General features: G+C 43.3%; 1 protein-coding gene across 1 annotated transcript in view; it reads right to left on the reverse strand.

The window, feature by feature from the left end:
• Positions 1-13957, reverse strand: part of MTTP (microsomal triglyceride transfer protein) — a 29588-nt gene that overhangs the window by 12928 nt on the left and 2703 nt on the right. Inside the window, exons 2-8 of the mRNA XM_049785269.1 lie at positions 10705-10892; positions 9101-9244; positions 5338-5445; positions 3949-4065; positions 3626-3765; positions 1818-1968; positions 606-763 (exon numbers count right to left, since the gene is read on the reverse strand). Coding sequence (XP_049641226.1) covers positions 606-763; positions 1818-1968; positions 3626-3765; positions 3949-4065; positions 5338-5445; positions 9101-9244; positions 10705-10892 — 1006 coding nt within the window. The remainder of the gene's footprint in view (positions 1-605; positions 764-1817; positions 1969-3625; positions 3766-3948; positions 4066-5337; positions 5446-9100; positions 9245-10704; positions 10893-13957) is intronic.

Genomic DNA, 13957 nt, shown 5'->3' on the forward strand with positions numbered 1-13957 from the left:
CTCGCAGTCTGACCTTCACACTGCCCTCTGCTTTGACTTCCCTACAGAAGTGGATACCTCTTTATTTATCAAAAGGAAAAAATGGTGACTTCCAGAAAGGGTCTTCCTATATGATTTATAAATAAAATGAATTACATATAAAGGCTATTCTACTCCAAACTGATTCTCTTTTTTCAATTAGCTTTGTAAATATGTGCATTTTTCAAATGCCTGATTATTATTTAATGAAAAGGCTGCAACACTTTAAAAACTTTAATATAGCCAAGGAAGAATTTTTTTTTTTTCATTTTATGAGGCCACCCAAGTGGTGCTTAGAAGCCTGGGCCATCCTGAGAGATAATTTGTCAGTGGAGCTAGTGCAAGAACCTGCGGAGGTAAGAGTGTGAAGAGGTGAGGGCATGAAGCAGTTATCATCTAAAGAGATGAGGGTCTAAAGAGGTGATGGCCTGAGGAGGCCAAGGGTCTGAAGATGTGACACCTGAGGAAACCATGCTTTGAGGATGTAGGTGAGGGTCTGAAGAGAAGAGAGCCTGAGGAGTCCCTGGTTACAAGGAGTTTCCTTTTAAAGCGATGGCCTGGAAATGTGTTCCCATGCTGACACTCACAGTACTTCCTTGTTTTCGGCCTTGAGGATTTGGAGGATCTCTTCCCTCTTGGCTGTCCTGAGGTGCTGGATGAAAGCGAGGAAGCTCTGGACAGCCTGTGCCTTATTCAGACTGTCTGGCTGAAGGTGCTTCCTGATGTCCTGCCAGTGCTGGGAGAGCTGCAAGACATGGCGTGGCCCCTTCACATTTCCAACAGGTTCCCCAGAGACACAACCTTTCCTCAGAGATTACCTCCAACTGATGCCTCTCCTGCCCCAATGACCTTCATTGGGAAGATAGGATTTATGGTCTGAGAGAGGAGGTGAGGGTCTGAGGGGAGGAAATGGGGGCCTGTGGTGAGGAGATGGGGTCTGTGAAGGAAGAGATGAAGGTCTCTGAGGAAGAAGATGGGGGCCTGTGGGGGACTATAGGGGGGGTTCCTGAGAATGAGATAGGGTCTATTGGGTAAGAAATAAGGGGCCTGGGATCTCTGGGGTATAATCTCTGTGCATCACCATTCAACACCAAGAACTGTGGGCAACAGAAAGGCAGTGCCCTACCCTACTGCCTCAGCCATCAGTGAACCCATTCTAGAAAACCAGACCCATCCAAGGGAAAATCATCTCCTAGTGCCAATATGGAGGGCCCATGGTTGATCTCCTGCCAGGGGGTGGGGTACATATTAGGAAATGCTAAACACTCGAAGCATTTCTATGGCCACACAGAAAATCAAGGAAATTTCTCTGTGCGGGACTAAAAATGTCCAAGAGGAAAGACACTGGGCATTGGACTCACTTCCATCTTACTTGCATAACAAAGGAACTCTTGCTGACTCAGGTAGAGTTGTTGCCTGAGACATCTATGGTGATGCTGACACAGAGCTCCCAAGCCCCAAGGCCATCTCTAGGGGAGAGTCCCCACTAAGAGATATAGCACCTGTGTTTGCTCACCCAGTGCCATCAGCCCTTTCCCCCCAACATTCTAGGGCTCTTTTTCAGGAGCTGTCCTATGTCAAGATAGTAGCTATTGGAGATGAGCAGGTGGAAGTTTTCAAGAATCAAGGCTGTCTCAGGTGCATTTTACTGCACAATAATTCAATGGTGTGTGTGAGTTCTTTTAACTTTGCTTCTAAAGACACTGATGCTTCCACAGAGGATCAGAAAAATGAGCACAAGCAGTTCTCCCCACATTTGTCCACACCACAGTTGCTCTTGCAGCATATGCCACACTTACTGAAGGACATCTCTTACACTCCTTCTGGTAGACCTGCCCCACAATGGGCAGGGCTGTGTATTTCGAATCAATTGCTTTAATCACAGCTGCAACCTGCTTCCCTGGGACCAGCCTGGGACCTGCTTCAGTCGTCTTGAGCTCGAGTTTCTGCCTGAGAAACCACAGAAAAGAAACTCCGTGTGATGGGTAAGTTCTGACAAATGAATCAAGAAATTGTCCTAGTGCCAGGTCTTCAAAACTGTGATATCTCCAGGGGAGACAAAAATATGAGATAATGATGAGACCTCTTGGAAGCAGAAATTATAGGCAAATACTTGAACACTTATGTCTGAATTTTCTCTGTAGATGAATCTGCTCATCCCAGGGCCAGATGCTGAGGAGCAACCTTTGAGCTCCTCTGCCCAGTGGCTACTGAAAATGAATTATGAGTGAATTAAAAAATGATAGTTGCTCTTTTTTACCACTAAATTTGTAATTTTTTAATTTGTAAATTTTTATAAGACAAGGAAATTGATTACCTTAAAAAGAATCTATTTTATTTTATTTTATTTTTTATGAATCTATTTTATTTTATATAAAAACAATATTTAGCACAAAGTAAAATGCAAAAATTCTACTCCAGGTGAAACTTTAATAAAATATTAAGCATTAATGCATTGAGAAACTTTCCCCCAAATTTTGTATCTATTGTCCTTGTATATAGAATGAAAAAGAATACACATGTTAGAAAATCTTCTGGAAGAAAAACTAAAGATAACATACAGACTTATATTTGAAAATTCAATTCTTTTGTTTGTTTGTTTTTGAGAGGAAGGAGGGTTTGAGTACATCCAGTGGTGCTCAGAGGACACCAGATGCAAGTCTGGGGGTCAAACCAGGATTGGGTTGCATGCAGGCAAGCACCTTAACCACTATACCTCCTTACCAGCCTCTTAAAATTGCAGGAGTCTTTTTGTTTTGTTTTGTTTTGGGGCCACAACCGATGGTGCTCAGGGCTCTACACTCCTGGCTAGGGGAACCATAAGAGATGCTGGGGATCAAACCTGGGTTTGTCCTAGAGCATCTGCATGCAAGTCAAATGCCCTACTACTGTGCCATCACTCTGGCCCCAAAATTGCAATTCTTAACTCCACAAGAACTAGTCTGATTAGAAGCACATCCTCAAATTGAAGTAACAGGTTAAAGATATGTTATCAGTCAACTAAATAATTTCATCATACCACTTTACTATGGAATTTATGTTTCTTAACAATAATGACTCTCCTCTCCAAAAATAAACTTTAAAAGAAAGAACATACAAATGACACCTTTTAATCTTAGGACTACATGCATTTTAAAGGGAAATTAGAAAATAAGGTTGGCGTTTAAATAAAGATAATTTAACAATAAAAAAAGAAAAGAAGGTAGAAATTACACTATATTCAGAAACAACTGATTTTAATAAAATTTTATTAAAAACCGTATCTAAGAGCTGGAGAGATAATACAGCAGGTAGGGCCCTTGCCTTTTACACAGTTGACCCAGTTTTGATCTCCAGTGTTTTCCATGCCTCCCCAAGGCCAACCAGAACTGATCCCTGAGCACAGAGCCAGGAATAATCTTGCACATACTGGGTATGGCCAACAACAACAAACAATATCTAATGCATGCACAATATCTAATTCTAAATGCTGTAAAAAAATAAAAAGAAACAACATAATCATATTTAAAGGAATTCAAAATAAAAATAAAGAGGCTCACACAATCTCACATAAATCAAGTCTAGTCCAAGAATAGTCAAGGAAATAGAAACCAGAGCATTATCTTACTTCGATACTATCTTGCCTGTGATGCTTCGTAGAAAATTCTGGCCAAAAGCATGAATCTCTTCAGCATGCATGGCTATGACAAAACTGTCTTCTATCTTGTAGGTTGTCACAGAGGTGCTTTTTGTAGTGACGCCCAAGACCTCCATAAAGAAAGAAATAGAAGATGTAACAAGCTTCCCCTGCATCCCAGCTTCTAAACCTACAGCATATAAAAAGGTTCATTTTGTGTGAAACTACACTATCAAGTGAACAGGGTCACTATTCCCAAGTTGCATTGTTTTAGATTTTAAGTTAATTCTCTATAGAAGAGCTGCCAGGCCTACCTGGTTGAGGGTCCTGAAACCAGGCCTTTCTATCTTACAGGAATCCAGGGCCTTCACTTTGACCACTTTGTCTTGTTGAGCCTGGTAGGTCACTTTGCAGTCTCCAGAGATGTCCACCTAAAAGGAAGAATGTTAAGAATAAACCTCAAGGACCTCCTTGAATCCCATGGGACTTTGGGGTCCCTGATGTGCCAAGGGGGCACTTCCTTTTTTGTCTTGGCTGATAAGATAGGAAAAGAGGAGACTCAGTTTCCCACAGAATCTGAGGAATGCCATGGAAGTTTCCTCCCTCCTCTTCCTGTGAGGAGAGCCTGATGCTAGTGCCTTCTAGTACCACAGGAGAATGAGGGGTTTCTTATTTCTCTCTAATGTGGAAAGGGAATTAAATTATTAAATAAGTGGCCTGGCTATAATCAAAATCTCTGATGAGTGTGATAGCACAGAGGTAGGGCATTTGCCTTGCACATGGCTGACCTGGGACTGACCTGGGTTCAATCCCCGGCATCCCATATGGTCCCTCGAGCCTGCCAGGAGTAATTTCCAAGTGTAGAGCTAGGAGTAACCCTTGACTGTCACCAGGTATGACCCAAAAAAACCAAAAATAAATGTGACCAAGAATTTTAATGATATGTGCATGTGCCTACATGTGTATGCAAGTAGAGCAGAAATCCTTAAAATTCCATGAATCAATTTAATTCTGTACTTGACACAGTGACACTTTTTAGAGCCTGGGCAATATTCTCCCAAAGTCTATTCAGCCTTTCTGGGCTCTGCCACCCTCACACAAACCTTCAGCCATGAATATTCCCCACCTGGGAGGGACTCAGTTCCCACCACCAAACTCTGTCCTACCTTTTACTCAGCATGTGATGGTGGATTGAGAAACCAGGCAATATCTTGGGGTTAATCTCAGTTTTTATGTTCTATGAAGGGAAAGCCACAGACCAGTGGCTCCCCTAGCTGAATAATGCCTCATGCCTCATGTTATCTGAGAAAACTTTGGAAACACAGACGCTCATTGCAAAGAGATGGAGTCAAACCTCTGTGAATTCAAGTTTGTAACAAGCCCCCCCCCCCCCTTGGGTTGCTGATGCTCAATGAGCCCCGAGTTCTCCCAAAAAGTTTTTATACCTAATTCTCTCAGATGTCAACATGCCTCTGCATATGCTGCTGACCCAAAGACAGTTCTCTCAACCCTGTCTTTGGGTCAATAAAAAGTTAGGATCAATAGCATTTTTTTCAGACACAAGAGCTGATACTCACTTTTTCTAAGCATTTTTGTTAATTTATTTAAATGGAATGCCTTACTAATAGATATCCATAGAAACAATTCTGATTACTACACTGACAAATGTGATTCTTCATCCTAAAAGACTTATTAGTTCATACCTCATTGGTGTTTCCAGAGCTTAACTGCATCTGAAACAGGCTGGCCAGGCCTCTCTTGAGATTCTCAATAGCCACTGGTTCATCTTGGTAGGAGTAGAACTCTTTGACCTAGCAGAGGGAGAAGGACAAGTATCTATGAAACAAAATACTTCATTAGCAGATTTGGTTCAGTACATGGGCGGTAAGTCAAAACTGCAGTTTGATCCCTGTACTCTTACTGAAACCATGCTAAATTTACTATTTCACAACAGGAACTGAAGATGTTTTATTGTATTTGGGCCATAAAGCTGATAATTTAATGCACACTGAAGTGAGTTCTGAACCCCACAAACACTTATCTGGAGTCACAGTCCTCAGATCTTCCTGGGAGTAGCAGGGCACAGGCTAAGTTGGAAACTAAGACTTCACTGGCCCCCAAGGACAGAGGGGCTGTCAGAAAAGAGATACAAAGTCTCTGCTGGACAAATTCTGAGGCCAAATCACCCTAGGAATCTGTAGAAAATACACTCAATTCATTATACATGTTTTATGACAAAGAGAGCAGAATCCCATTACTGGCAAACAGTAAACGGAGAGGAGCAATCTATCTATAACTGCCCTGGAGTCTCGGCATTTCTTTGTCATATATTTAAACATGAACTGAGCTCCAGTGGCAGGAGAATTAGGAAAGGAAGAGTGAGGTCGTTGGAAGGCCAGTTCCCTCAGACACTATGTGGACTCCGGAGTAACTGCCAAGGAAGGAAGAGGCCAACCCAGTGGCCATGAAGTCAGCCCCACTGGAACTGAAATCCAGAGACAAGATCTAGTTATTACCCAGTTAGGGGTAATAGTCTTAAAGGCCCTTAAAGAGCCCCTATAATGTATCCGTTTTGATCAATTTCCACAGAAAACTAGAGTCCTGTGCAAGCATTTAAGTGGGGAAGAAAGAACAGCAGGTTGTCTTAATAGTCTCCCTTGCCACAGGAATACAGACTAGAGCAGACAGCCCAGCAAGAACCGAACACAGGCCTTGAAATGTCCTTGAAGTCCCAAAACCTCAGGGTCAGACCTCATGTAAGCACGAGTGAAAACACTGGCCAAGGGAGCTGCACTCAGCAATGCAGCCTTGGCAATAGTTATGCCTCCCAGAAGGAGCCGGCCCACTTGTGCCAACAGTGTTCCTCTGACAGTGATGGGGCTCAGTCTCTAGGGCCACATCTCTTCTCACCAGTCCTTTGTCACCTCGCTGAAAGATACCATGATGTACTCTGACCCACAGGAAACCATCACAAGTCCAAGATCTCTGGGGCGGATGTCAATGATGTGGCAGCTCTGTGCCAGCCTTTGAACAACAGGGCCAGTGGGCACTGGTGTGTGTAACGAGACTTTGCACCCACTGCTCCTGTGAGGGCTATAAAATGATTGGCCATCATTAAGATTATAAACACAATTAATATTTTACGGACCCAAGTGTCTTGCCACATGGGAAGGCCAGGGAAGAAATAATGATAGTGCGCATTACCAAGTTGTAATCAGGTAAATGAAAAGAGGAAATGGAGGCTGAGGAAGACCACAAGCTAAGTGAGGGTATGCTTTTCCAGTGAAACACTTTCCTGTTGGGAGAGACATCTGGAGGGTACCCCACAGATCCTGAACACAGATCTGACTCTTGCCTGTTGCCTTGTCCTTGGCAAGTTTGCTCCTCTTGCATTTGGTTAAATTCATCTATCACAAGAGAAAGAGAGAGCAGGGCCTGCTTCTAGGGCTTCCATGAAAATCAAGATACCCCATTCAAGGCCTTCAATCAGGTCCTGGAACTCTTTAAGGGCCTCATTCATTGTAGCTACTTTTGAGCAAACAGGAAGCAAGGCGTCCTGCTTGGGTTAGCCTTCATTTCATTTCTTTTGTCCACAACCATTCATTGTATCTCCATAGCAACAAAGTACTGGAGATAAAGAGATCAAGTGACACCAAGGGCCCAGGAAGCTGTCTTTCAGGGTGGACACTGGACAACTGAAAAGCAGGCCATACTTCAGGGTACAATGCTGGGCAGAAAGATGGAGGAGTGTGGAGTGTGTCGGAAGAGCCTCCTAGCTCACTGAGACCTCAGGGCAAGACATGGTTTAGGGGGCTCTATCGAAGGAGTGAATGGGTTGGAAAAGGAGCAGGGGAGACATTGGCTGGGTTAGAGAGAATCCTGAGCGTTCCCCACAGAAAACCTAATCCAGCAATAAGCACAAATGCCACAACACGGAAGACTGCAGAAGGCAGTGTCCAAGAGCAACCTGGAGGGAAGGGCTGATGTGGCTGAGCAGGAAAAGCACTTTGACCCATGGAGGAAGAGGAAAGCACCCTGGAGACAATGATTTACTTCTGTAGAAATGGAGATGACATGGGAATTCTTGAGGTTCTCTCTAATACTTGCTCACAAGCCACATACATCAGGATTCAATGTGACAATTGTCTCTCAATTCCAAACATATTAAGACCATTTTAATCAGTATCAGAACATAAGTGATGTATACTGACAGAATTTTCTGAGCAAATTTCCACCTGAACATTATAAAATAGGGCACACAGATTATAATATAAATCTACATTATATGTTCTATATGTTCTACATATGTTCTATAAATCTACACAGAACATATAAAATAGGAATTTCAAAGTCAAAGTTTTAAAATAAAGTCTGTCAATGCTTTTTAAAAAAATCAACTCTGGGGACCAGAGAGATATCATAGCGGTCGGGCATTTGCCTTGCAAGCTGCCAACCCAGGACCGACACTGGTTCATCCCATCACATCCTGTGCCTGCCAGGAGCAATTTCTGAGCACAGAGCCAGGAGTAACCTCTGAGCACTGCTGGTGTGACCCTAAAATAAAAACAAAACAAAACAACAACTACCAAAAAAAAAAACAAACACCAACAACAACAAAAAAAAACAAACTACTCTGTTGGGACCAGGGAAATAGTGTAGGGTTAGGGTATGTGCTAGTACCTGACCCCAGATGGCCTTCCTAGCACCACCAGGCTGTGGCTCTGGAGAGCATTCAGCCTCAGGCCTGTCCCTGAGCCACTGGCCCATGAATCAAGACTTGCCTGGTTCCCAGGGCCCTGAGGATAGCTTAAGAGGCCTCCCTTCTGTCACCTTTGCCTTGAGACACCATCTTCTTTCAAGAGATTCAATTCTGTAATTTAGCCAGGTAGGAGTAATCTCAGACCTACTTTTATGAATTTATCTGATCATGCTCTGATGGTCTGCCCTGTTATACTATCTATATCTTTTCCTAATTTGATAAAATAAAAATCATTCTTAAGAATGTCATGCAACTACAGTAAAATTTTTCATTCAAATATGGACTATAAATGACTAGAAAATATAAGCAAAGTCAGTGCCTTGATTTATTTCTGAATTTGCAACTTGATTTGCAACTTGATTTGCAACCTCTGCTTCTTTTGTTGTTGTTGTTGTTGTTTTTCGGGCCACACCCGTTTGATGCTCAGGGGTTACTCCTGGTTAAGCACTCAGAAATTGCCCCTGGCTTGGGGGAACTATATGGGACGCTAGGGGATCAAACCGCGGTCCTTCCTTGGCTAGCGCTTGCAAGGCAGACACCTTACCTCTAGCGCCACCTCACCGACCCTTCAACCTCTGCTTCTTAATTCTTGAAAAATAAATTCTATTTGCCATAAGGTGACAACATGATCAGCTCAAAATGTACTGATGGAAAGAGAAAAATGAAGTGGGAGGGAAAGATACCAAATCCTCAAGCCAGTTAGTTACCTTCCCGTGGACCAGGTGCAGCAGCACAGGCCTTTGTAGAGCTTCCAAGTTGCCCTTTCCTATGATTTTAGGTGTTGTTTTTCCTTTGAAAATGCTCTTCTCTCCTCTATGTTGATTCACATTTTCAACATTTACATTATTTATCTGGAACACAGAAAGAAAAGTGTGAGAAAAACTGCCTTTGTCTGCTTCCACCAGACTCAGAAAATAAGTGGGGCCAGATATGTAGCATTGTGAAGTGGTTGCTTGCACATAGGAACCCTGGGTTATATTCCCACACTGAAATTCTCTGTGAAGAAATAAGAAAGAAAAGAAAAGAATAAAGCTAGAAACAGGGCTGGCCATACTTCTTTCTGCTGTTTTTCAATGCATGTCACATAGCACTTAGAATGGAGAAGGCGTTCCAAAGTCAGGACTTTAAATCAGGTAAAACAAACAAACAAAAGTGACTTCTGAGCCACAGTGACAGGATGACTCTGTCTATTTTGCCCTCATTTTGCCCCTATTTTGCACCATGGCTTTCTATTCAGTTAAGTAACCACTGGTAGGAAAGAATCTGTCTACACAAAGTTGAAGATAAAACACATTTATTTGGGCCGGAGAGATAGCAAAGCAGTAAGGCATTTGCCTTGCATTCGGCCGACCCAGGACTGACCCAGATTCGATTCCTGATTTCCCATATGATCCCCCAAGCCTGCCAGAAGCAATTTCTGAGTGCAGAGCCAGGAGTAACCCCTGAGTATCGCCCCAAAACCAAAACCAAAACAACAAAACCAGACTAGGAGGATGTCTAATGTCTTATACAGAACAATTTACTGTTCTATTGAGACATGCCTCCAAAGGATGAGGTTTTGACCCAACTTGGAAAACAACAGGTATTAGAGACATCTAAAGAAGCAAAGATTTTATGCATATTTTATGATGAAACCTCATTGTAAAGTATGTCAACAATTACTTATCAGTTACAATCAAACAAATCTTGTACATGTGGTTCACACTAATATGTAGAAGAATCCTGCTTTATTAAAGGAAAATTTGAAATCCTTATCAAAGGAACTGTCAAAAAGCAAACATGGAGTCACTAAGTGAATCTGTACTCACCAAGCATTAAGCTGGAGTTCTCCACTCATCTAACTGACCTTTCTCAACCTATAAGTAACCATCACCACTAACCAACACTGCCTCACAGGGGCAATTTGGGTCTTTCTCAGGAAGAATCCTGAGTAAATTCATTCTGTCCAACATATCAAGGAACTCAGCCAAACTGGGGGTTCCCAACCAAACCCTCTCTCAGCCAGAGTGGTTTAGTGATCCTTCATATAACATGGAATGTTCTCTCCTGACATTAAGGATGGGTTCTAAGTCTATGACTAAAACACAAGGAGCCAGATATGGTACATCAATCACTCACTAGTCTTTCTCTGCTTCAACCACTTGGCATAATTAGATGAATCATTCCTGATTCCCTTATGAACTGGAGATCTACTTCTCTTGACTGGTGACAAACTGGGAGGATCTAAGAGCACAATCATAGCTGCTGCCTGTTGTGCATCACAGAGCTTAGCTGACAACTTATCTCTGAATCTGAGGTAGAAAATGCCCACCGTGATTTGGATCAACTGGTCGTCATCACCATCTGGATTCCTCCATAGTAAGGCCACATCCACATTGGATGAAATCCGGTAGCCCACACTTTCTTGTAGCTTTCCTTTGGCCCCATCCAGAAGAACTTCGGTGGAGTAGCTGAGTTTGTACAGCCTGTCATTATTCAGTGAGAGACCAGTTGTGTGGCCTAGAGAGACAGTGGCACAATCAAGTGTTGGCTGGGAGGCAGTACCATCCAACTTGGCACCAGATCACATCAGCACACCCTTCTGTTGCAAGGAGGTACCCAGGGAGTATTCAGCAAGAACCTGCTGGCTGAAAGATGGTTCTACTTTGCTAGCTGCTAAATCATTGGCGTGGGGAAAAATAACAAGACTTCTATTCCAGGAAAAGTGTGAACCAGGCTTGATTCCTGGTATTGCTTATCTCCAGCATCTAACCCTGCCAAGACTGCTACTTGAGTATAGAGCTAGGAGTAAGCCCTAACTATGCACTGCTGAGTGTAGCCTCATTCTACTTACCCCTCACAAGAATAAAAGGGAAATAAGTAAGATCAAGTAGGTTTTTTTTTGTAATTTTTAGTTTGACCATACATATCTTTCACAGTAGTATTTTAGATACATATTAACACTGAATCAGGGAAATTTCCATCACCAAATTTGCCCTCCCTCCACCCACGTTCCCATCCTGCATCCCATATCCCCCACCCGCACCCCCCCAGGCTGCTAGAATAAATGTGTCTAGCTTACCACTTAGTGATCATATATCTGGTTGGCCCTGATAGCTTCCCTTATTTCCCCCTCAGGATCAAGTAGTTTTTAAAGAGGTCTTGGAATATTAGTTTGTTATATGCCTGTTATCTGTGGCTGTCAGGAGACAAAGCTCTCAGTGATCTTCCTCCAGGCCCAGGGATACTGCACTGTGAGCTCAGCCTCCTGCCGTTGGACAATCTGTGCAGCAGAGCCTTGTGAAGGAAACTAGGGGCAGAGGCCACTGAGTGAGGGAGTGAAATTACTCTGCAAAAGTCAAGTTGGGGAGACCTCCAACAATCTTCATCACTTACTGCCCTATTACCTGGTTCCCAGAGCTTGCAGTGATGCACTGCCTCTGAAACCATCTTTCAGCTGTTGAATGTGCATGAATTTAGGAGGTCTCAAAAATTCCACTGGGAAAGTACTCCTTCAGAGAGGGAAAGCAAGAACATTCCCTGTGTTTTCACCCAAGATCTTCCAGCGCCCTCCCAGCTGTGCACATCGAAAACCTTAGTGGAATCCTTCCCATCCCAGAGTAAGCTAGGAAGCACTTGCCCATCCATTCATCCATCCATCCTCCATCCATCCATCCATCCATCCATCCATCCATCCATCCATCCATCCATCCATTCATCCATCCATCCATCCATCCATCCATCCATCCATCCATCCATCCATCCATCCATCCATCCATCCATCCATCCATCCATCCATCTATCCATCCATCCATTCATCCATCTACCTGATTGTCCATGCATCCATTCACAAGGCAGCAGGACTGTGCTGCTACTGTCTTTCTAGGGAGCTGGACTCTCCCAGCTTTTGTGAATTTTGAATTTAAATAAGGAGAGAAGGGAAAATAATAAAGATTATCTTATATAGCATTTAGCAGTGCTAAGGAAGAAAATGAACCCAGAAAGGGAATGTGAGAGCTGAGGGATAATATATAAATGGGGATACTCTGGGTCAACATGGCTTCCTATAGCAGAAGTCTATCTCCCTCCAGATCCTCCTATCCCCATCCCAGAGATGGGGGAGTGCCAAACCCCAGGGGAATGGGGAACAGCAGGAAGATCAAAGAGGCCACAAGACCATGAAGGAGAGGATCCTGGAAAAGTCTATATGATTTGGAGTTTGCTCGCAAACTTAGAATCTGAATGAAGTGTGGAGCCAACAGAGAGTTTTTGGTGGCCAAGATATTTGAGCAGACAACCCTCAAGGAAAGAAGCAAAGGGTGTGGTTGGAATAAGGGAAGAGGGGGTTAAGTGTTGACACACAAGAGAAGGCTGTGTCTAAGAACAAGCCAGGCAGGGCAGAAACAATTCCAAGGGCCAAGGATAGAGTTGTGCTTCCTCTAACTCCAACCCACTCACTACCTGCAGGTCAGCATGGGGCTGAAGGCCAGAAAAGCCTTCCTTTTATGACACCTATCAAATTCTATGTAGGGCACAAAGGAAACTCACACTGCTTTATCTAATCCTTGCAGTAATTCTGACAGGGAAGCATATAAAAGTTGACTCTGCCACACACTGCACAACCCAGCAGCTCCCACCCAGTGTCTGAGTCCAGGCTTTGTGTGTCATGTGGAGCTGTCCCAGGGAACTACTGTCACCTCTCAAAGGGCTTTCCTGGGCTTGCTTTTCCTCCACTTTAGGTTGCTTTAGTGATGCAAAGAACTTGCAAGGGACATATTCAGTTCTTCACAGTGTCTTAGGAGTAGAAAAGCACACGAGAGAGGCACTTGTTCTAGCATTTCTTTCTCCCCCTTTCATGGGAATAAAGTGCAAGCTGGTTGGCCCTAGATTTGGCACATCAGGCTGTTCTGCTCCACTCTCCTGCCTGAGTATGTCTCTCTGAGACACTGGGCATGTTTTGAAGGCTGCTTTGCTAGATCACATTGGAACATAAATCAATCTTAGTCCCCATAGGAGTAGGTGCCTCTTCAATGTGCCCCTTCATGAACTTCCAGAATATTTAAGTGACTGAAACAAAAACAAACAAACAAAACTCTTGGCTTTGAGTCTTTTAATAAATGCCTTAAAATATTCATTAGTTGATCTTTGATTAACTATGGCAGAGTCATGAATAGCTACAGTAGAAAAATAAAGTCAGAGATGCAGTACAATAAAGGTGAGGTTTAGAGAAGCACATCACATGGACAAGGATGACAGATCATAGAGTCTCAGAGTGCCACAAAAATTGCAAGGCTGGAAAGAAAAGGATGGGATGAAATATAAGGGGGGATTGGAAGGTGGTTAATTTTGAAAGGAATAAGATGGGAGCAAAGGTGACAAAATTCCAAGTATAGCAGACTGTGGGAGAGAGAAAGACACCTGAAAAAGGCCTTAACACATAGCCACAATTACAAAAATACAACTCTGAAAGGTGGGACCACTCAGGCCATGAGGACATGCTCACCAAGCCTGTCACTTCTAACAAGACCTCCTCCCTGCTAACTCCCAAACAGGCTCCATTCTTTCCCTTCAACCTGTGTTCACAT

Source organism: Suncus etruscus, chromosome 13 (assembly GCF_024139225.1).
Source record: "Suncus etruscus isolate mSunEtr1 chromosome 13, mSunEtr1.pri.cur, whole genome shotgun sequence".
Lineage (NCBI taxonomy): Eukaryota > Metazoa > Chordata > Mammalia > Eulipotyphla > Soricidae > Suncus > Suncus etruscus.